We start from the raw sequence: 24,803 nt of genomic DNA, 5'->3' as shown, positions 1-24,803 counted from the left end.
TGGGGAAACAGTGATGCCTTTCCTCAAGAATCAGGAGCCAGAACGGGATTCTCAGTGTCAGCAGGGCTCGGTCTGGAACGTGAGACTGGATGGTAGACGCTGAAGCCCCAGTTACAGAGTGCTGCGTGTGCTTAAGCTGCCATGTGCTTCACACGTAGGGGACTCAAGTAGAAGACACACTTTTAGCAAAATCTCAGCATCTATGTTGATGATTGTTGGCCAACCTTTAGTGCTAGGCTGTCTTTATCTTGCCTCCAAGTACCTCCTGAAGGGTTTCCCATCTCCACTCATTTACAAGCACCCACAGAAACTGTTAACTCATTTTCACATTCCTGGTGTAAAATTCATGACAGGCCTTCTGCCGGGCTCACCCTCCCACCTTCCATCATCCGGCTATTGTCCTTCATGCTTCAGTTTTTAAAGGTCTTCTCTGGGAAGCAACCCAAACCCCCAGCACCCCATCCTGCCAGCCCACGTGGGGTCTGTTGCCCCTTCTGTGAATTTAAATGGCATTCTGTGCACATCTCTAGCTTAGATTTTTACTATGCAATAAAACTTAGGGCCGTTGTGGCCATTAGTGAATTTCCATTTATTTTTGTACTCCTAATATTCAACGCAATGCCTCACACAGAGCAGGCACTTCATTTTTCAAAATCACATTACTATGCTCCCAAAGCAATGGTATTAAGAGTTTTTTGGGTATCTGTGGTTTTATCTGGTGTGACATTCTCATCTAACAATGAAGACGTTCCAGGATTCACTGGGCCCTGCCCAGGGGTTCCAACTTAACACGTCAGGGGTGCTCTGGACCTGGCTGATCATAGGCTCAAGGGTGGTTTTAATGATGGAGCTGTTCCCACAGCACCTCAGGGGCACCCCCATTTCTCCTGCTCTTGCTTTCTGATGAGAACCCAAGCACAGGGTCTTCCAAAGTGAACCCCTTGCTCTGGGACATTCTGTTTAATTTTCTCAGTGTGGCAGTATTGCTCAGCCCCTCTGTAACTTACTCAAGCTTCCTCTTATCTCAATAATTAATGAAAATCTGGAGGGAGGGATAGCAAGCTGTGGAGAAGCGGGAGAAAGCCAAACACATGCTCTCACTTAACAAATTGAGTGTTTACTTAGCACCAGACAATTCTGTTGGGTGCTGGGAACAGTGATGAATAAGACAGATTCAGTATGACTCAAGGCAGAAGAAGCACTATTGAAAACACAAAGGATATCAGCCAATACTTTCAAAGGAAAAGTTTCTTACTATCCAAAGGTGTGTGCAGTATAGTCTCTGAAAAGGCGACCTCAAGCAAAAAGTAGGCTCAGGAAGGAGACCAGGCGACCATTGAGAACAGGAATCAAGATCAGGCTTTTTGGTATTGTGCTTACATATTTAGCTGATGGTTCCTGAAGAAACCTCTCTGGATGGGTGGGGAGGTTAGGTCACTCTGGGGACTCACTCTCCACCTTGTGGTCACAGAGAGTTACTGTGGGAGAATATCCACGCGCCTCCAAAAAACAATGGCCCTAAGTTGCACTCTAGTTTTTGACCAGGTTTTCAAGGCTCACCATTCACCTTTTAAGCTTTTTGGAATTTGCTTCACTAGGAGGAGGTCTCCCTTTCACAAAGAAAAAAATGTTGCTTAAATACATTTATATCCAGTTTCTAATGAGTTGGTAACTAACACGCAGATTTAAAAGGGACAAATACACATTGGTGATTTTTAACCTAAAGATAAGCCAGTTGATGAATGGATAGAACATGAGATTTTCAGAAGAAAAAAATGGGCAGACATATAGAATTAAAGCATAAATAGGTAGTAATTGTTTTTAATTGCTACTTGCGAGTATAACAGTAAATCGTCAAGGGCTGAAAAACAGTCATTCTAAGTGGTCTTAGAATATTGACGAAAATAATTCTACCTTTCAAAAACTATTCTTATTTTAGCATTTTTAAGGTGCAAAATTAAAATAAGATTCCTTTGAAATACAAAACTCTCTTGGCCACATGAAATACCACTGACCCCTGAGTAACCTTGAACTACATGGGTCTACTCGCAGGCTAGTTTTCCATAAATATAGGACAGGGCTGTAAATGTATTTTCTCTTATGATTTTAACATTTTCTTTTCTCTAGCTTCCTTTAAGAAAACATTATATAATACATGTAACATACAAAATGTAGACTAATCCACTGTTCATGTTCTTGGTAAGGCTTCCAGTCAACAGATTATTAGTAGTAAAGTTTTTCTTTTGGTGGGGGTGAGAAGTTATATGTGGATTTTTTTTAAATATTTTTTTTTAATGTTTTATTTTTGAGAGTGAGAGAGAGTGGGAGAGGGGCAGTGAGAGAGGGAGACACAGAATCTGAAGCAGGCTCTAGGCTCTGAGCTGTCAGCACAGAGCCCCGTGCAGGGCTCAAACCCACGAACCGTGAGATCATGACCTGGGCCGAAGTCGGCCGCTTAACCAACTGAGCCAACCAGGCACCCCTAGATGTGGATTTTTGATTGTGCAAGGGTGGGGATTGGTGTCCCTAATGCCCATGATGTTCAAAGGTCAACTGTATTTCTAAATAAAAATACAGCTTGAAGTCTACAAATTTGGCCTGGTGACATTCAGTTTTAATTCTAGGTATATCACAATTCTGAACCACATCCTGAAAATCTAATCTGTTCAGTACTCATATATTTATGTGTTTTATTCCTTTGAGTTTCCTTTTGTGGAACAAACCCAAGGTAAAAATGCTCACCGGGTTGCAAACAACCACGGTGCTACAATTTTACCCCGTCAAGGGCCAGCACCAACAGCACCAAGGCCACCTTCCCCCAGGAGACTTCCATGATTCTCATGCAGATAAAAGTGAACTAGCTCCCTATCTTCTTTGTTCTGGTCCTTTAAGGAAGCTGTCCTATTCAGTCTTTTATCAGTCTTATGAGTACGTGCATTCATTTACAGTTTTCTGCTAGATTGTACATTCCTTGAGGGCAGAGTGGGTATGGAGGTGGGTAAGTCACCCTGACCTCCCACCTGCCATATGCTATTTCATTTGGTGCTCACAACTTCACCAGGGAGACATTTCTAATCTCATTTTAATTATTAGGAAACTAAGGTCCAAAGTAGCTTCACTAAGATCTCATTACCTGTTGAGGGGGAGAGGTGGGTTCCAAGTGAGCTGTGCTTGGCCCTATCTTATAAGCTCTTCCATAATCACTCGGCCTCACAGAAATGAGGCCGCCCCTTCACAAGGTCCCCCCACTGTGCCTAGCAAACAGCATAAAAGAACACAGAGCTGAGAAAGAAGGGTACTGACAAAACAACGAGATTAGATTTCCTTGTTTTCATGCGAACCTACCCATGGCCTATTCTTGGCATCACAGGGACATTAACCTGATGCCACCACTTTTAGTGACCCACCATTCAGGTTCAGGGATATGACAACATGCAGTTAAATGCTATTGATTTTTGTGGTACATTTGGAATTATGTGGAATGTCAATGTCTTCCATTTCTTTTGGTGTTGCATTCTATCTGCACGAGGAACTATTTTTCATTCCTCGGGGATAACAGGGATCCAATTATTGTGAAAAATGAAAGAAAGCAAGCCCTTAGCTAGATTCCTTAGCTTTCAGATACTGACACTGCATTACTGCTTTCATCTAAGCTGTTGCTTCATACACCATTTTACTAAGACAATGGGAGAGCTAATGGAACATTGGAAACGTCACTCAGAATTCCAATTTCGTATTGAAGCAATTTCTATCCGGGGAGAAGGAAAGAGAGAGAAAGGATTCAGTATTTCTGCTGAATAAGAAATTATTTCTGTTGAACTTTAGTAGCCTCAAACCTGTTTTATTATTCAAAGGAGAAGAGGCACAGAACTGCCTGGCAGAATGAATTTATGCAGGTTCAAAGGTTTTTAGGGGGAAAAAACCCCAGAAAGTCAAACTGAAAAATTTAAGTTGTGCTTTGACTCTGCATAGAAACCTGAAGTTTCTACTTAGTTGGTGAGAACAATGTCATTCAAAGCTCAAATTAGGAACCTCCAATTTACAAATCAGAGTTTTGGCTTCTGTTTTCCAAAGGGAGTTTGAATACCTGGCTGTCATGTAAAAGGCAACACTGGTTGCCTTGACGAATATCCACTCCTTGCATGTTTTAGCACAGGGCTGGGAGCTCACTGTTTGTAGACTTCCTTTTTTTTTTTTTTTTTTCCTAGGGTAGATGTGGAGAAAGAGTCAAAAAGGTATAAATGCATTATTTATGCATTAAAAAAAGATCTGATTCTGGGAAGAAAATAAAGTTTTCTAGCAAATTAAACAAGCACATGAAAAACAAAAAGATCTTACAATTACAAAAAGTTCTTACAAGGCCCCACACTCCTGTCATGTTGTTGCGGAACACTGGCAGTGATGGCTACAGGGCGGGACATGTCTGCTATTCCCTGTGACGACAAGCCATCCGGATGTTGGCAAGGTAAGAAGCTAGGTGGTGGCCAAGTCTTTGGTACAGCATGTGGACTTGATAATTCACAGCCCGCTCAGCCTTAGTGCCGACCCTTTCTGAGCATCTTAGAGGCATCTTCTATAACCTCCGTGACTATATACACCAGTCCGCTTGCCTCTGAATCTCCTTTGCCCCAACTTTTCTTTCATCAGCCTTTAAGCCCAGTGCAAATGTTGTCTCTTTGGTGAAGGCTTCTCTGAACCTTCCAGGCAAGGCTGGAGGTCAGGATGGGGAATGCCAGAAGGAAGCATGAACTCTTGTCATGTCCAAAGTGTATATGTGGCTGAGAGAGCCCTTGAGGATGCTGGTGTTGGCCAGCTAACAACAGTGGGTAGCAGAAGTGATGTGGATGCCAATTACCAAGGATCACGTGGAATGGTAAGCGGGTTCCATTCAGACAATGTGAACCTTTATGCATGGAGAACACTTAGATGCAATCTGTGTGCCCAAGGGTCATCTCACTTATTCCTGCAAGTGCCGAGACAAAAATCAAAACTACCCTTGGGCTCCTAGAAATGTGCCATGTTGGAATATGTCCTTTGGAAAACTATGCCAAAGTAATGAATTTGAGCACAGAACAGGAGGGAGAAGAGGGGATGTGAACACTGGCCCACAGGGAGCCCACCAGACTCTTCAGAAGGAGCTAGACCTTACCATGATCGCTTTCTGTTCCTGATCGACCCCAGTAGCGACGCCTCCTCTCTGGACTGTGTGCATGTCGTTCGATGACTGCAGCTATAAACCGAGTATTGCTGACTGTGGGGAGAAGACAGTTAATCATTCTTGTGCCAGTATCCTTATTGTATAGAGTACATTTGCTCTGGGCAGGTTCATTCACACACTGGGGGGAGCTGTTCTTTGGAGAAATAGAAGAAGTAAATTATTATTATTATTATAATTTTTTTTTTAATTTTGAGGATTAAGGGCAGTGAGAAGTTCCTCATCACAGGTCTCCAACATGCATTAAGAAGACATGTTCTACACAGTTGTAGGCCAAGGTATGTATCCCACGCTAATTGAATTCTTTTTTGATAAAGAAATGCTCTTCCCCCCTGCAACTGAATTATATACATTTAATCCCCGGAGGGATTAAAACAATGTATATCACCTGATGATTCTCTTTCTGAAATACTATGCTGGAAAGCAATGAGGAGGAGAAAGAAAAGGTAGGGTGAGGTGTTAGGACAAAGCACTTAACGAGAAAAGGAACATCAAGACTCCTTTTAAGATTTTCTAAAACAAAGCAAACACCTACACTTATTTATTCCTAATGAAAATGGGGGAGGAAAAACCCTCGCCACATTAAGATTCTTAAGTCGTAATATACGCCAAAAGGATAGAAGACAGAACATTTATTCTGGTTTAGCCTCCTGCTGACACGTTCCGCAACGAGGCAGGTTGAATACTCACTGATGCCTCTGTCCTCATGGCTGTCATCGTCCCTTTCATCTCTGTCATTCTCCAGGTTGGACATACGCACTGACATTTCTACCCATCATTAAAGAGAAAGAAACATGACTATTTAATCAAACAAAATCACCCACTTTAATACCCTGTGGAGGCCTCATTTTGACGGCTGGGTGACAGCATTCCATCAAGAACGAGTCCAAACTTGGAAAAGAATAAACTGATGTCCCATGTCCCATCCATTTTTTTTTTAAAGAAGGAGGTAGCAGGAATCAAAACAGGGAGGACCAGAAATGAATAATCAAGAGAGGCACCTGAAATTAACTTCTGAAGAAAGGAGAGCAAAGAAGTTGATAGAGGCTAATGGATCTTTAGTCCTCTACCAATGTACCTCAAACAGAAGGAAGGGGTCTAAAGCCATGGCTGAGTGTGCCCAGAAAATGGTGTTACAAAACCCTATAAAAGGCCAGGTATAAGGTAACACTGGATGACTGTCACATACTTACCAAGGGGAAATCTGGGTATCCAAATCTTACCACGGGGAAGGAGCTTTGTGATTAGTCCTGTTACTAAATCAGGCAGCACTATCCCAAGATGCCCCCCACACCCACCCCACTGCCCCATCAGGATTGCGGCCACAGTGAACTATTCCAGCATCACTCTGTCCTTACTGCTGCAAGGATGAGCAAAGTGGCCCTGACCAAGTCCAGAACGATGAGTGAACCTTATCTCCATAAAGGTCAGGTTAATAAATCCCTGGGGCCTTTTACAAAACATGGGGAAGCCCATTAAATGGTTTCGTCCTTGCAAACGAGCACAGATATCCCATTTAACTCTTGGTATGGAAGCCATGATTGCAGATTAATCATTTTGTATCTGGCTCCAATGAATTCTCCTCTTCAAGAGCTGTGATTATTGCTTTGCACGTGTTCCTTCACACCACGGAATAACAGCTGCAATAGAACAGACTCATGGTCTTGCCAACAGGGACCCAGGCTATCTTTGCCTCACCTGTCTGGAACAGCAAAGACAGCACATCTGAGTTGAGGGAAGAACGAAATTTCCCACTAAGCATCCCAGCTCCCCTGCCTGGCTTATTCAAGAGGCATGCCGTGGGCGGCTAATGCGTGTAAGACGAGAGAGCATTGGGGGATTTTCTGGGGAATCAAAATGAAGCTCACAGGGTTGAGACACTAACGAATGAGCCACGGGCTAAAGGTGGCAAGTAGGCTTTGGGGACTTTCGAATCACACTCCATGAAAGCGGAAAAGGTAGTGCTGTTCTTAGAATTACTTAGGGGCTTACACGACTGGCCACTGTCTTTTCAGCTCTGGAAGGACGCAAGGGAGGCTGCTGCCTCCCAGAGGAGCTTTGGATTCATTTGGGGCTCACCTTGGGCAGCAAGAGGAGACATGTGCTGGTGACTCCGGCGATGAATCTGATGGCGGTAGGCATACACTGCAAGGACGAGGACCATGATGCATCCCATGATGCCTCCGGCCACGGGGCCCACGGGGGCACTTTTAATCATGTTCAACGTGACCACCTCGTCACCTTTATTAAAGCAAACAAATAGATGTCCTTTGTCAAGATTTCCCAAGTGTGGTAGGAAGTAGGGATGGGGGTGGTAAGATGGAGGGACTAGAGTGGGGTGGGGTGTGTTGAAGAAAAGACCAGGTGCTTTAAGTTTTGAAAACCTCAAAGAAGATCCACCAGAATGTGGGACGAGTGGCTTCTGTTAATCCCTGGTTCTCAAATTAAATGTCGGCTGCTCGGCAGAGCAAGAGTACATTTGGCAAGGACTACTGAAACAAGTGAGTAGATGAGAATCACTTAAATATATGCTGCCCAGTGCTAAGAGCCTAGCTCCCCGGGGTGTGGGCTACTCTTGGAAGAGAAGTCATGTAGCACAGAGGTGAGGGCAGCATGGGCCTCTTGGCACAAATTTATTGTACCTGGTGTCCTTTATGGCAACGAGTCAGTTGCAGGACTCCTAAACAGGATCACACTTCAAAGCTTATAGGTTCCCTTTAAAACACTATTAGCACAGTCACGTAGGAAACTGCAGGTGGGTATATAAAGTGATGTTTTAGAACAAGGTCACTTCAACTACGTCCTAAGCTGGTTCAGTAATAATATGTGAGCTCAGGATCCTTCCTCACATAGGAGGAGTTTTTCTTCTATAGACGGGCTAATGTGGGGAGGTGTTTAAAAAAATAAATAAGGGTTTAAATATCTCACCTCCCAGGGAAGCTTTGGGACCTTGTACTAGCTCCAGAAAGACACCGAGAAAATCTCAGAGGAGGGATGCAGGTAGTAAGTATATTTGAGGTCTTGGGGCCTGATCCCAGACACGTTCCTCCCTCCAGTGTCCCTGTCCCCGACCCTAAGCTACCCATTAGATAGCTCTGGCTTCTGCTGACTTCAGGACCTGAAGTACTGACTTGTAGCCACAGAACTTCTGCCTTGCAAATATCATGAGGCAACGTTGCAGCAGGAGAGACCAATGTGCAGTGGTCACTCCACCCATCGCTGGCCCTGTTCTCCCGACAGCTGGGACTCAAATTCAAACAAACTCCATGGTTCAGCCACGCAGAAACCAGGCCTGACATTTCTCAGAACTAGCTTTATGGGAATGAATTCCAGGCTTGTAAACTTTGGCAGGATACATGGCTGCTTACTCTGCATAGAATATCTAAGCCAGCTTTGAAGGTAATTATCTGCCTTGGATTTGTAACTAAAAAACTACTGGCAAAGGAAGGAAACGGGAAACTAGGGTAGAGGATCATTTGAAGATTTTTGTCCTCGCGTAGAGGCAAAAAAAATTCGTATTCAAGAATCCAAACATTCTGGGTTCCCAACAAACATACCTATTGCTCCCAGGTCATCCACATAAGGACTTTTGGCTCCCACGATCCCCCCGAAGCATTCTTTCTGGGGTGCACAGTAGGATTTGTCCAGGTGAGTCTTTCCATCGCTGTCTACCATGCACCATTCACAATCCAGCACACCGAAGCAGTCCCTGCCAGAGAGATGATGCTGAGTGTTCCGGGAAGCTGTGCTGGGCAGGGGACAGCATATGGACTTGGGCATCAGACAGCTCTCAGGAGTCCATTACTTGCTGGTGCCGTAAGTCCTTGAGCTCTAGTTTCCTTTCCTTATACAAAGAAGAATAGCAACCATCTGCCAAGGCATAGCTGTTTTATGTCTCTCAACAACATGGAAATGAGAGAAATAAAACAGTTCTGTGGATCACACCATAAGATCCAAACATCACAGATTAGAAGAGGATTATTCCAAATCATCTCAAAAGACCAAGTGGCCCCAAGGTTCATTAGATTTTGGCCTGACATCCCCCAAGTGTAGGGTCATTTAAAAAAAAAAAAGGGTGGGGGAGGAAGGAAACCTGGTCAAATCAATTTGGGAAACATGAGGCAAGTTAAACAGCTTTCTTTCCTGCCAATTTCTCAGAACTTTTAATATGTTAAGTGCATTAAGACTCTCTAAGAGGATGTGTGCAGTGTTCCTCAAATTTAGTTTTGGGGGCACCTGGGTGGCTCAGTTGGTTGAGCGTCCAACTTCGGCTCAGGTCATGATTTTGCAGTTCGTGAGTTTGAGCCCTGTGTCGGGCTCTGTGCTGACAGCTCAGAGCCTGGAGCCTGCTTCAGATTCTCTGTCTCCTTCTCTCTCTCTGCCCCTTCCCTGCTCATACTCTGTCTCTGTCTCTCAAAAATGAATAAACGTTAAAAAAAAATTTAGTTTTGAGTTAGTGCCTAATATTCCAAATTAATCTATCTGATTCCCTCTCATTCCTTTGCTAAAATATGCACTAAAAGCAGAACTGGCTGCCTGTTCTACCCGCTGACCGTACAACCAAATGGCAATTGGCAGCTGTAATACACAGATCACCCCCACTCCCACCACCCCTACAGCCCACCACAGCCACTGCTCCCATGATGGCTAAGCCCAAACATCCTAGAGTGGAGGGAGACGCAGCAGGGGACATGTAGTTGTTGATTTTTTGATTCTCAAAGCTACCATGAAACCTATCTGCTTTCTAAAAAAGCAGAACTGATCAGCTATAACCCATAGAGCTGGGTTCTGTTTCAGGAACCCAAAAGCCCCTGCCCCTTGCCCTTGGCTTCTGTGTGCCATGTCCCCTCTCATTCCTTTTATCTAAAGAGTAACTTTCCCATCCACAGAGGAGGTGACTAATATATGGTACCAATGCCAAGCAGCTATAAATAGTGAAAACTGGACAACATTACAACCAGTGGATAAAAGGCATACAGAAATCAATTTTGGGTCTGAAAAATTGGTACATATTTAGAAAACATCAAGAATGAGAGTAATAAATAACAGCTGGCAAAGCTCAATGAGGCTCCAGGTTGCCGTTCCTTACTAGATTCTACTCCTGCAGTATCGTGTTGATACCAAGGCAAGCAATGGGCAATGCTTACCCACTTTCCATCCTCTGACTGCACCTGCTGTTGACACACTGGTGAAGGGCATCTTGTAGGCCAGGGTCAATAGCTGTGTATGTTACCGGTTCCTGGTGGACCTCGCAGCTTGGGTTTCTATGTAGGAACAAGTCTGGAGGTTAGGACCAATACCACTCATGTTCTAAACTCATCATGCCTCTGGTCCCCGACTGCCTCAGACAGATCTGGGTTTGAATTCTCGCCACCTATATGTAACCACTCTGGGCTTCAATTTGTTTGTCTTTATGTACACTTAACCACTTAACCACTCTGGGCTTCAATTTGTTTGTCTTCATGTACAATAGAAACAATATATGTATAAAAAGAAAATCATAAATATTCAACAAAACGGGAATGTATACAAGAGAAGTGAATGTTACCTCCCCTGACTCACCACTCTAAATCTTACTTTTCAGAGGTAATCACTATTAACAGTTTAATGAAGGTCCCTTTTGACATTTTCTCTATGACTAAACGAACATTTACTAGTATATCAGCATACACAGGATTCTTTCATTTAAGTTCTAGAGAAGGGACTTACCCCAGTTTATTTAGCTGTCGTCTTAAAACTTGTCGCTAATATAAATAATGCCATATTATGTGTAAGCACATGTGTGTATAAAAGGTACCTATAGATTTATCACAAGGTTAATTTGAAAACCAAGTGACTCAATGTGCATAAAGTATCTGACACATGGCAGACACTTCGCGAATGCTTGTTAACAGTCCCCTACTTTATATGTACAGAGCACATATACTTTGAACATTTTCACAGCGTTTAAATTTAAACCTGAAAGAGGACTTCATTGGAAGGCTTGAAATCTGGCTCAGTGAACAGTTACATCATCAGAATGAATCACTTCTTATACCACAACCCAAAACAAATCTATAAATGAGGCTCCCAGGGTGCATGTATCTGTGTATGCCACATACATTTATGTAATATGTATATTTTACCGGTTCTCTGCATTGGTGAGGTTGCCAGTGCACTCATTGACCTCTAGAGGGCACTCACAGGGACATTCACATTCATTTTGTTCCATTCTGAAAGGCAATAAGAAAATTACTATGCAGAGGGTCAATAACAAACTATATGCTGTACATGGACCAGAAGAAAATTAAAAAAAAAAAAAAATCTGAGCTAGTTAAAAGGGAGAGTTAAAAGGAAGTTATGACCAAAGGTTTACACTATGATTGGCTTCCATCCATTACTTTTGGACAAGGATGCTGCGAACCACACAGCTGTCGATGCCTCTGCTACCCGGCCTTTCCTTTTCTCCATAACACGCCCCTGTGCTTTCTACTTTGCAGATACCACTTCAAAATGACTAGCACCAGTGAGGATATTTAACAGTGTAGTAAACAGAGAATAGGACCCATGGCATTTTTACCGGTGACAGTTGAGACAGAGACGATCGACCATGCTACAAGCACAGAAGGCAAGAGAGTCGCAGGTTTCGTTGACAATGCCAACAAACGCGTTGGTTCCTGGGATCCTCGCTAGTCTGTACTTAGAACAGTGGCTGCCGTGCACAAGGTTCGTCAAATCTCCCTGGAGACGATGCAGGGGTCAGAAGTGACAGACAACAATGCAAAGAGTCAGCCCTATCATGGTGAAAACAACCCTTCAACCACCTGCTGGAAACAGTGTACATTAAAAGCCAATTTAAAAAAAAAATTATTTATTGTCTAATTTACATCTAAGTTAGCATATGGTGCAACAATGATTTCAGGAATAGATTCCTTAATGCCCCTTACCCGTTTAGCCCATCCCCCCTCCCACAACCCCTCCAGCAACCCTCTATTTGTTCTCTGTATTTAAGAGTCTCTTGTGTTTTGTCCCCCTCCCTGTTTTTATATTATTTTTGCTTTCCTTCCCTTATTAAAACTTTATCTGGCTACAAAATATATAGTTACTGTTGACAACTGGAAAAACAATTTTTTCCTTTTTTTTTTTTTTTTTTTAGTTTATTTATTTTGAGAGAGAGCAAGAGTGAAAGCCCGAGCAGTGGAGGGGCAGAGAGAGAGGGTGAGAGAGAATCCCGAGTAGGCTCCCTCGCATCAGCACAGAGCCTGACGCAGGGCTCCATCTCACGAACCATGGGATCATGACTTGAGCCGAAATCAAGAGTTGGGCACTTAACCTACTGAGCCACCCTGGCACCCCTAAACAGAATATTTAAATAACTAAAGCAAGCATCCTTTTCTTCATTCTTTACCAAGAAAATGTGATAGCCAGCTTCTTGAAATGCCAGATTTGTCTACCACATATAAAACCAAAGATTCAAAAGCAGCATTGTAAAGCATGCTCATTCTTTTTTGCATGTGTGTCCAATGTAGTAGGCCAACTATGAAATCCCTTGCTTGTTACTGTGCCAGTCGTCCCCCTCCATGTGTATGGTGAGGATAACCTACCTCTGAGACTTGTGGCACTGAATGGATTCTTAGGGGTCTGGATGGATTTTCCAGAGCCTGGAAGATGCCCAAGCAATAATATAAGCTTATCATCCCATTATAGCTCTAATACCCAGAAATGCTCCAGGTTCCATTTTGGAATAACTTGAGCTGTTAAGAAATTATCCTAATTCATATTCCACTAAAATTTGCGTTTCTGAAAAATTTCTCCCAGAGTATGCTGGCTTTGTCTGCCGAAGACTCAGGAAATCATCGTACAAGTGGTAGAAGACACACAGTAAATCAGATTTTCATAGAACAACCTTACCCGGCAGCTTCCTTTGGATTATACTCAAGTGTGTTATTATCTGCTTTAAAGAGAGTATTCCTCAGAAGGGTGTGAAGTCTAAAGAGAGTAATAATGACTTCTTTTGCTTTGAATATACTGTGCTATTAATGTATTCAATTTTAAACTCTTCTATTACCCAATTTTTTTTTGAGAGGATTTTCTTTTTTTAGAACATATTTGAGAGAGAGAGAGAGAGAGAGAGAGAGAGAGAGAGAGAGAGAACGAACATGTGAGTGTAGGAGGGGCAGAGAGACAGAATCCCAAGCAGGCTCCATGTTGTCAGTGAGGAGGCTGATGCAGGGCTCGAACTCGTGAACCATGAGATTGTGATCTGAGCCAAAATCAAGAGTCAGACAGATGCTTAACCACTGAGCACCCCCAGGCGCCCCGAGTAGGATTTTCAATCAACCAATACATCTTGAAAATTTTTAACTATACATTTAATGATATACGTAACTATTCTAAGTAAAAAGCTTACTTCTTGTGAATAACTTTTTCAACATTGGTTCTGTCACTACCCATTTGAGGTTTCCCAGCTAAGATTATTTACAATTTAATAAGAATATTAAGACCTTTGTTTTTTCTTAAGATCTTTAATCTTACCTAGGTAAGTTTGCAGTTAAATCAAATACTTAAGAGTATTCTAAGCTACAAAAAAAAATTATTTTTGGATGATCTACATGAAAGCTCCCATGTAACTGGGTGGATGACCAAGAAATGACCTAATTTGGCCTTAGGAATTTAAGGAGGCTGCAGGATCTCTAGAAGACAGGAAGAGGGGAACACAGGGCACCATGCGTATTTATATAAGACTGTGGGAAAGGACTTCAGCAGACATTTCAAAGGGTTTCGACTGGGTGAGTCTTTAAACAAACAAAACCAAAACAAAATACCAAGTGTGAGACCTTAAAACATTCACTGCTCCACTCTGGGCTTTATAGCCCACAATGGTCAGGCTGGTGAGCTGGACTAAAGTCCTGTCCTCTCATTCTATAATTCTCAGGCAATGAAAGAGCCAGGAATACCGTTCAGATATTAACTATTATTTCATTTCATATTCCACAGTGGGATGAGATATGAGAACGTAAGGATCCACTTACCACAAGGCTAGTGTTGAATTTATAAAACCTTTGGACTGTTCGGTCACTGAAGCTGTTGCACAGGTTTTTCTTTACAAAGTTGGGGTGGTTCAGGATATCGTTTGCTACCAAGGGCTCCTAACAAGGCCAAGTGGACAGAAAACATAGGCCACATAATTAATGAGGCATAGGCTGTGGGCGCACTGCGCTATTGGCTTTGCAACAAGTACCTTGTGGGTAATATGCTGTTGTTCCACAGGTGCATGTCCTTTGGGGTCAATGAGGGTTGGATGTGCCACCAGATAACCCCGGTCCTCCATTATGAAGCACCTGTGTCAAAACACGGGACATCCTTCAGTAATATGAGTGGTTTTTCTATACTGTCAGCATTTATCTTGCTAGCCTTGAAACAAATTGCATTTATCTCAGTGAATAGTCCCTGAGACAAATTCACTGAATCTCAGTAAACGGTCCCTGAGAAAATTCACTGAAGGCAGGCTGGCAAACAGGTAGATAGATCCGTTCTTCTTCTTCTAAGTTTATTTATTAATTTGAGAGCGAGCGAGCGGGACAGAGGCAGAGAAAGACAGAGAGGGAGAATCTCAAGAGGCTCGGCACATAGTTCAGACGGAATGTGTCCACTTAGCCAAAGATGGACTCAAAAATCTTTTGCAAGGATATGTAAGGGGCAAGTTTATTCTTTCTTCAGAGGAGGGAGACTCTGAAGGAAGTGGCCTTGGCTATTTAGAGGCACAACGTTTAAGCAAACCATACGATTTCTTCTTTTCATGTTAAATATACATAAAATACAACCTGCAGGGACATACAAAAAATATATTTGATGGAAACACTAAATAAGCAAAGCTGGAATTGCTCTAATCAAGGCTATGTACTGCTCTATTTTACTCTGCATTTGTTGTAACAGTTTGCTATTACAACATTTCTCATTCCTCATTAAGGGCCAATGTGAAATTTAGCAGTGATGTGAAGCATGGACCATGAGAGTGAAATAAGAAAGCTATTTTTAAAAGTGGCCTGCATTAAATCAAGGGAATACCCTTGCTTTGATGAGACATGTTCTTTTGAAATTAGGAGGTGAAGGCTTTCTTTAGTTCCACGAGCCTCTTTCCGGGGAAATGTAAAAGGGAAAAGTCTAAGTGTCTGAAATCCCCACAAAGACTTTGGCTTAATAACTAAGTTAACATCAAAAGTACCCTCTGGTCTTTCTAGCACCCAAGATATGGGAAACCTTTAATTACGGACTCTGAGAGAAACAAGAGCTTTCAGGGAATTCTGTGCCACAGTCTTTCTCCTTGTTATGAGATGAATCTGTTTGTCTAAATCCTAAATGGCATGCATCTTAGAAAACAAAAAGAACAAAAACCTTCTTAATAGAACACCCAGGCGACGGAGTCCATTTCTGGTCTTGACCATGACAATGTGGTTGCCATTCAACTAGAGATGTCTGACAGCACTGTCTTTGTATTTTGCGGCTAAACAGGAAATGGTGTTCCCAAAGGGCTTACCTTATTTTGTTGCCACCATCTTGGTTACAGACTGGCAGTAAGTCCATCAGAACCTTGTAGAAGTATCTAAGTGTGAAGTCAATCCCCATCACAGCCACGGTGTGCCCGGAAGACAGCTGGGTACTTCACGTGAAGAAGATCAGTGAGAACAAGAGGCACACATCTTATTAAAAGGAAAGCTATGTTCCATCACGAGGACGTTGTATGATATTAGAAACATATGCCCACTGTCCTGCCACATTTTTCATCCCTATAAAAATGATCAACTAAATGGCTCATTTAGCATAATGGAGATTTGATAGGAGAAAACTTAAGGATAAAGGTATAACTTTCTAATAAGATGAGCCCCAAACCCAGGCAGCTGTGGAATATGGCTAGCCCTGGCTTTAGATGTTCAGACAGTGACTGGACTATTCTTTGGCAAGAATATGGGGATGGCAGGAAGAGGCATCAGGTGGGAGGTTGGAAGCATGACTACCATAGTTCCTCCCAACAAGGAACCTGAGTGATCCCTTTAATTATTTCCCTCATTTCATAGATAAGGAAAGTGAGATCTCATGAAAGTTAACTGACTAGTGTAAGGTCAGACAAAACTACGCCTCATTTTCTTTCTAGAACACTAAGTTTGGCTCTATTCCAAACATAGCTCGGATTCTAGAACAAAACTCACTTGGTTCACAGGCCAGCTCCTTCTCCAGTCTAAAATGCTACTCTCAGAAAGAGGAGCACCCAAGAGGATAAAGTTGGGTACTATATGGTGCTTGCTAACTCTTTAGCTCTGGAATCAGGCAGATCTGGAGTCAAATTCTGGCCCTCTTTGTTCCCATCTCTGTGGTTCCTGGGAGGCTACTTAACCTTTCCAAGACCCAGTTTTCTTATGTGAAAATGGGGATAGTCTTACCTACCTTGCAAAGGCTTAAATGAGACAGTGTTTACAATGCTTAGCAAGCTGCCCAACCTATCCAAAATACCCAATAAAAAGAAGTTACTCAAAAGAAAACCCATCAGGGCTTAAAGCTCAGGGCTGGACAGAGAGTGAACTTACTATTCTTCCAGACAAATGCTAGCTATAGAAGAAGCATGGACTTTTCACTTGAAGCCTAGGTTCTTTCTAATCTGTGATCATGGGCAGTTATGGGGTTTGGGTTACTTGGCCAATGAGCTCCGGGACCTTTGTGGCTGGGAATTGGGTTTACCCAACTTGGGACATTACAGGTGCCCATCATTACCATCATCCACCCATCCACCCAAACACTGATGTGTTTATAAAAGAAAAATGGTGTTGTTATTGACAAAAATCTTAGAAATTTTAAATGGAAAGCTCAGAAGAAAATTCCCAAAGTAAAATCACCTTTTGGAAAATCAAAACCTGGGAGTGAAATCAGCTTTGCTACGTAGGCAACTGTCCCCCTTCTGGTTACTGTCAACATTGATACTAACTTATATAACCTCCAACTCTCCCCTGAAAAAACCACTAGCAAAAGGGACAGTGAAATTTGTCAGAGCTTTGCTGTCAAAACTGTGTTTGGCATGAGATGAAGGAGGGCCATGCTGTGCGATTATTTGAGAGGCTACTGCCTCAGTAAGAGCCTGGAGTATTGTTACCGAAGTAACTTAAATTCTACCATGGGAGAAATCCAAGACTCAGTTGCCTTACACAGGATTTATGTTTTGTAGCAAATCATGTTTTGAAGTATCAGTCAAAAGAAGTTTAAGCCTCTCTTACTTTTCCAGGAGAGAGTGAGGGATCCAAACCATAGGTACCATTATGATAATATTTACTGAGTGGTCAGAACTGATAGGCACTCTGGTGGGCGTTTCAATACATCATTTCAATTATTTCTCACAAAAACTTTATGAGGCATTATCATTTCCAGAGAACTGAAGCTTGGAAACAAAGTATTTGGCCAAAGTCACACAGTGAATAACTAGTGGAAGCAAGAATGGAAGCTCAGTGTCCTCAACTTCAGAGCACACGCTCCTAACTGGTGTGTTAATACTGCTTCCTTAGAGATGCAGTACATTCAAGAGTTTCCAAGCAATTTCACATGACGTACTCCATTTCCTGTGACAACATCGGAAAGGAATTACAGCTCCCATTCTATAAATGAAAAATTAAGCTTAGAATGGCTAAAAGACTTAAAAAGATTGACCACCGTTTACTTATGACACAGAGACCAGTATGCGATTCTGGTTCGTTCTACAATACTATACCTGACTCAGTGAAAAATACAACTCAGGTTTTTCGGGACAAGTTGATTTTGTTCCTAAACTTCCCCTATATGATTACCATCGGCTCCGACATGATCAACGTGCTGAAGGACAAGCAAGCATGTTGCCCATGTAAGTCTGGTATTCATATTTTTACCTGCATTTCAAAACTGTACAGTTACCATAGCAACACATAAAGAATGCCATAGAAAAATCAAACCAAGCCTACATTTCAAGGTTCAAAGGACCATGCTGTTTGCAGCACTTCCAGGAGATTTTCACTGCCAAAGACTCACCTGACCAGTCCTTTAATCCCTGACTATACTTCATCATCTCTGCTAGCATTACCATTCTCCAAAGAATGCACGAGTAGATTCTCAGGCCGCTAATAATGCTCATGGAAGAATCCCCAGTGCAGTTACTGTGAGTAACCAATGAGTGAACGCTGAGCTAGAAAAACCCCTCCCCAAATTATCAGCCAAACCAGTTCTGAAAACCAAGGCTGAAGGAGATTGCTTCCTGGCTAGTTGAATACTACCTTAAATTCTCTTTTCTGACCTATTAAAATGCCAGAAGTTTAAAGCTGGAATAGGACATTACAAGTAACTGTCATTTATTTGGGACTGCCCACGGTCAAGTGCAGTGCTAGACAGTTCACAGTCATCAACTGCAATTTCTCATTATATCAGTTCAACCCTGGCATCATCACCCGTTTCATAAGTGAGGCTTTGAGAACTCATGGAACGTAGTAATATTACAAGTATTTAACATTTATTGAGGCCTTACCATGTGCCAGGCACCATTCTAAGGGCTTTACATATATTATTTCACATAATCCCTAATCATCTGAGATAGGCCTTAATATCCTTTTTATTTTTGTTATTTTTAAATCTTTTTTTTTAAGTTTATTTATTTTGAAAGAGAGAGAGACAGTGTGAGGGGGGAAAGGGGGCAGAGAGAGGGAGGGCAGAGAATCCCAAGCAGGCTCCACACTGTCAGTGCAGAGCCTGAGGCGGGGCTTGAACTCACGATCGTGAGATGGTGACCTGAGCAGAAACCAAGAGTCAGACACTTAACCAACTGAGTCACCCAGGCACCCCAACCTTAATAACCTTTTTAAAAATATATTTATCCAGAGTGAGCAAGAGACTATGCGTGTGCATGAACAGGGGACGGGCAGAGAGACAGGGAGAGACAGAATCCCAAGCAGGTTCCAAAACGGGACTTGATTTACAACCACCAGATCATGACCTGAGCCGAAATCAAGAGTCTGATGCTTAACCAACTGCGACACCCAGGCTACCCTATCCTTCTTTCAGAAATGAGGGAACCAAGGCAAAAAGGAACTCGTTTATAGTCATAGAAGTAGTAAATGGCAAACACACATTACCAGAGTGGAATCACATCTTAGGAGGAGGTTAGGTTCTCAAGTTGGCCCATGAGACCAAAATCACCGGTAATCACCTGAACAAAGTACATCCATTAAAGCTACAGTTGCTTTAGTTGAGAACCAGAAGTGGTAGTTGCCCTGTGTTCTCAACTAGGCGGAGTGAAAAATACACAGCTTTAAGTCATAAAAGCATGCTCAGCTAAGGAAGATGTTCAAATGATCAAGTCCACGGGACTGCATATTGATCAAAGCAAGAGCAGATGCTCATTCCTGGAATACACTCTCAGTGAATGACTGGTGGGCAGGACCCAGGATTTCAATGGCCACTTTTCACTCTTGTTAAAGTCGAAGAACTAACCTTGGATAGGTTAAGCACATTGTGAAAAGTAGCCAATTAAGGGAATTGAAGGTTTTTCTAACTTGAAATCCCATCATATTTCCATCATGCTTCATTTGGGCTGACATCATAAATATTTATACATTAGCTAAATGAAGCTTCTTTAACCCATTCAAATTTCAACAAAAACATGTACACAAATGTAAAAGAGCACTAAAATCTGCACCTCCCTGTGGCCACCCCCTCCCCCCGACACACACGAGAATACTGTATAGAAGAGATAATGGCATAACGAGCAGCAGGTAGCAGAGTCCAATGGAACAGATACCAAGAAAGACACACACAGGCAGTCATTCTCTTCCTGCCACCCCTACCCCCAACATCTGAAGCCCAGTGCTGGCCCACTGTCATTGTCATCAAAGACCAAGGTGATTGCTGTCTCCTCAAGCCACCTTGTTTACTTTTTCCCAACTGATTAGAATATATGGGAGATGTCAAGTCTCATTATTCAGACAATAGTAGGGTATGCCTGACAGATGGTCTGTTAAGGAAAACATTGAAAAGTTCTGTTCTAAATAGGTGTTTACTTGTTCATATGTGACAGAGCCAAAAAGATACCATGCCCTGCAAAACAATCACTGTTTGGCTGGCGGCAGGACCCTGCTTTCCATGGAGACACAGGTCATGATATTGAAATTCCAACACAGTACTGCTTTCCCAATTCTTGCTCCCAATGAACTTGCGTTAGAAGAATTCTCCTGAATGTCAATCATCTGATACATAATGAGCACCAGAGAAAAGCATAAAGTTAAGCAAGAAAAATCTGTCTCCCATAAATTTTAAGGCATCATTATAGGTACCAGTCAAAATATGGGCTTTCTTGGTTGCTAGGGAAAAACATCTATTTGTATAATGAAGGGATTGAAACAATGTATGTGACCTGCCTTTCTACCCAATGTTTCACTGACATTTGTCGCTTAAATACTGAAACCTCAAAAGTCTGAAATACAAAGCACCCGGAATGTATTTACAAGTCATGCTGACATTTAATAGCATTGTTGGAAAGTCAGTTTTCAAAATGCTTTTTCATTTTTCAAGAGACAGTATAAGGACAAATTAACAATAACAAAAATAACAAACTCCTATATAATTCTAAGAAGTTAGAATAAAAGAGGTAATAAAATTGGGGTCTTGATACTTTTTTTTTCCTTCACTACACATGCTCCTTTGCTTGGGAAAGTATTCTCTGGTAATAATGGTCAGGCTCTTGTTGGGATTTCTTCAATTGGTTAAGACTGGTATTTCTACAAACTGCCCTACGGATTCTATCTTTTTCTTCTTCTAAAGGATCTTCTTCATAATAGGACTAAGAGCTTTTCATTGACTCAATCACATGATGATCTTGTGAAGTAGGTATTATCCCCATTTTACAGAGAACAGGAGGAAGCTCAGGAAATCCATGAGGACACTGCTAGAGAAGATATTCAAACCCCAGACTGCTCACATCAAAGATCATGCTTTTGCCACTAATCCTTGGTTGTCTACTCTACTTCCAAATTTTCAAAATATTCTTGAGGTGTTTAAAAAAATGACTAAAATATTAATTAAAATATTACCTGGATGAATGTATCGTGTGACTGATGGTTACTACATAACCAGCTCCTCCAACATCCAAATAAGGGCCAGTCAGAGAAATCAAGCCTGGATTAGCCACCGCATGGAGATACCTAACAGACAAGACAAAGTCGTGTTATCTTTAGGGTATGAAAAAACTCTCTAAATTTCAAAGAAAAGTGAACTTGTAAAAAAAAGTTTCTGAATTTATATATGTTCATTTTTTCATAGGTCATATATGAGCTATAATTTGATGCCATGATCATGTGCAGTGACATTAAATATCCCCACTATGGGCATATTACATACAAGGTAAGACTGAAACAAAATACCCAAAGGAATAGAAATGGCCAAGTATAAAACATCTCAGTCTCAAAATTTCAGTAAGAGATGAAAACACTGTAGACAGAGGAAACCCACAAATCTGTTAATACTGCATTAAAAAAAAAAGATTCAAAAACATGTTTTCACTGCCATAAAAGTATCTTCTTTAATGTGACTGCCTGAAGTTGCTTTATTGTATGTACTTATCATGTCTCTCCAGGATTTGGGGGGAACCTTTGATAATGGAAGCTCCTAAAACTCACCATTGTCTCCTAGTGGGATCAAATGCTTTGTCCATGAGGGAACCAGGATAAATTCTGAGGACGCCATTGGGTGTTGCTATGTAACGGCGGACAATGTACGTGTTCAGGCTACTCATTTCCATTTGTGTCATCCATTCATCTGTGACGTGGCTGGTGGCCATTACTTCATTCCTGACAGAGAACTGGGAAACAAAGGAAGACATGGCAGGGATCCTTTAAGACTCACATGAAAAGAGAGTGGGCTGCTGGCAGGGCTTCCTAAAGCTCTCTTGCAGAGAAGCCAAGCCCAATTACTTCTTAAAAATCTTTCCACAGCAGATGGATACAGCCAAACTTGGTGAAAACAAAAGCTCCCTGAAACATAGTCAGTGGATGTGTGATTTACTCAATTGTTCATCCTAGTGAGGCTTTCTGCATTTAAGAAGAAAGATCCTATAGTGAAGCATCAAACACACACACACACACACACACACACACACACACACACGCACGCACGCGCACGCACACGCACATCCCAGCTAAATCTCTGCTCTTTAAACTTCGTCATGTTTATGTCAACAGACCATAGGGGAACTTTACTTCTTTCCCCTGGGAAAAATGGGGCTGGGAAAGTTCCACTGATCTCTAAGTCACACCCCCCTACCTAGAAAACTCCTAGTGCATCTAAGGCCTGAAAGAGATTCTTCATCTGGCCCACAGGGCTTCTTAATCCCTCGGTAGGGTCATCGCCGACCAGCCTCCCGGGGGCCACACGCTGTCTTTCTGGCTCTCCAGCTGAGAGGCACAGATCCAGAGCTGGGCTTCCCGCTTCAAAGGTTCACTGACAGTGCCCCCTCCCAGGCCTGTGGAGGGGGTACGGCAGAAGTGGGGCCCCAGGCCAGCACTCACTTTGAGCCCTGGGTTAGCAATGAGGCGGGTGTTGTCACTGAGATAGGCCGTGTAGTGTTCCACCATTCGCTTTGTCTCTGGCTGGCTGAGGTGTTCGTATGGGGAGGAAAAGCTGCCAGCAGACAGCATGACAGTTGGACTTTCTGAAAGAGAAGCAAACAAAGCCAGGCCTGAGAACACGGAGACTTCATCTCAGGCCCAAACAAAAGCATCGCTAAGGCTCTGCCAATCTGTTAGCTATGGTGGCCTCAAGTCTTCCACAGAGAGAGCAAAGAACTCAACACTAAGAGCTTAGAAGGAAAAAGCCCTCATTCTCTCCCCTCAGGGAGTTTATAGTCATGAGTGAACCATAAGAGATACATGTACAAACAGATACAAGTGCCTAAAATGCAAATGCTCAAAATCTTTTAAGTCTACACATAGTATCTCACACTTACTAGGATTAAGGAACAGCATAGCACATGGAGCCAGACTAGGTTGAGTCTCAGCTCGACCATTTCCTGGCCACGTGATGGGGGGTAAGTTGTAATGTATGTGATGCTTTTGTCATCTGCAAAGTAGGCAATTATAGCACCAATACATCAGTGAATTTATGTAAAGCAAATGAGTTGATAAATGTAAAGCTTGTAGAATGGTGCCAGAGCATGTGACAAATGCCTTGTGAGTGTTAACTACGACTGTCCATATTGGTACTAATATTTCAAAGGAAGGAAAAATGGAATTGTGGAGTCAATGCAAAAAATCAAATAAAAAAATTCTTCACACAGACAGGGATAGCCAAACTTGGCATAAACAAAAGTTTATAGACTGGTTACTGTAGGTATGATTTAATTGTTGGTCCTAAGAGGAAAACCCAGTTTGATCTATTTAAGCCCCAAATCCTCACAGTGAATTACATTATGAAACAAAAACTGTCATTTCTGTGAAATTTCTTACTTCAATTTTACATTTTTAGACTCTTTAGGAAAGCACCAGTCATATGTCCAATCTCAAATCTGTAGGTCATTTTCCATTCTTTTTGTTAGTTCTCACTCATGGTATCTTGTTTCCTTGTGGCCTGGCTACCTCTGATGCAGGACATGGCATTTAAAAATAAATTTCTGGAAAGAGTTGAATCCTAACAGGATGAGGGAGTCCTTTCTACAGAGAGGACTGTTGTTTGATTCTGCCAGGTGCCACACCCCAAGATGAGGCAGGGTGGGTAGATGGAGACAGTTCTCAATAAGATGACAGGGTACCAGTCTAAGAGCTGCATTATGGAGCTTTGGTGTTCAACATTCAACTAGTCCATGACTAGTTAATGTGTGAGTTTCCTTAGACCACTCAGATGGTAGGAATCAAGTCAAGGGCTTCTTTAGTTTCAATTCACACATACCCTAAAGATGGAGGGTAACAGAGGAGGGGCAGAGAGAGAGAGAGAGGGAGACACAGAATCTGAAGCAGGCTTCAGGCTCTGAGCTGTCAGCACAGAGCCTGATGCAGGGTTTGAACTCACAAGCTGTGAGATCATGACCTGCACCGAAGTCAGATGCTTAACTAAGACACCCAGGCACCCCCCCCTAAAGCACAGCTTAATTTCACAGTTGTTTCTCCTGGATTGGTAAATAGGTGCATTGCAAATGTGGCTTTAACAGTGGCCTCCTTCTCTGGGTTCTTCTTTTCTCCTAGACTTGGATCCAATTCCTAGCTACCATGTTAGTTCTTTGATACTTTTCAGGAAGATTTTTTTTTCCCCTCAAGTTGCTATCCATTTTCGGTTATCCTCAGTAGGACAGGTCAGAACTATGTAGTCTGCTAATATCAAAAGATACTGCTTCCAGTAATGCTAATTCTCATGATACCACCATGGCATAGCCTGGGAGATTAGTGTTATATTCCTATCGAGGAGAAGAAAACAAAAGCTTAAAAAGGTAAGTCTGCCTAGCAGTGTGCTGTGGATTCATGTGCATATGCTCATGAGGTCTTCCGGGCACAGATGTGCCAGAGAGGGAGGACAGTCCTTGAACTCAAAGAACTTAGGAGCCGGTTGGAGAGACCAGAAATTT

At 42.3% G+C, this 24,803-nt stretch overlaps 1 protein-coding gene across 2 annotated transcripts in view; it reads right to left on the bottom strand.

The window, feature by feature from the left end:
* CACHD1 (cache domain containing 1) overlaps window positions 1-24,803 on the bottom strand; it is a 209,003-nt gene that overhangs the window by 4,633 nt on the left and 179,567 nt on the right. For both annotated transcript variants that reach the window (XM_042997471.1, XM_042997472.1), the window contains 13 exons: window positions 22,759-22,901; window positions 21,871-22,052; window positions 21,286-21,396; window positions 15,732-15,854; window positions 14,436-14,535; window positions 14,227-14,343; window positions 11,775-11,935; window positions 11,341-11,427; window positions 10,363-10,479; window positions 8,773-8,924; window positions 7,295-7,456; window positions 5,906-5,983; window positions 5,150-5,251 (listed from right to left, as the gene is read on the bottom strand). In XM_042997471.1, coding sequence (XP_042853405.1) covers window positions 5,150-5,251; window positions 5,906-5,983; window positions 7,295-7,456; window positions 8,773-8,924; window positions 10,363-10,479; window positions 11,341-11,427; window positions 11,775-11,935; window positions 14,227-14,343; window positions 14,436-14,535; window positions 15,732-15,854; window positions 21,286-21,396; window positions 21,871-22,052; window positions 22,759-22,901 — 1,635 coding nt within the window. The remainder of the gene's footprint in view (window positions 1-5,149; window positions 5,252-5,905; window positions 5,984-7,294; window positions 7,457-8,772; window positions 8,925-10,362; window positions 10,480-11,340; window positions 11,428-11,774; window positions 11,936-14,226; window positions 14,344-14,435; window positions 14,536-15,731; window positions 15,855-21,285; window positions 21,397-21,870; window positions 22,053-22,758; window positions 22,902-24,803) is intronic.

Source organism: Panthera tigris, chromosome C1 (genome assembly GCF_018350195.1).
Source record: "Panthera tigris isolate Pti1 chromosome C1, P.tigris_Pti1_mat1.1, whole genome shotgun sequence".
NCBI classification, from domain to species: Eukaryota; Metazoa; Chordata; class Mammalia; order Carnivora; family Felidae; genus Panthera; species Panthera tigris.
Note: the sequence above shows the minus strand (reverse complement) of the source record. Positions and strands in the feature narration are given on the sequence as shown.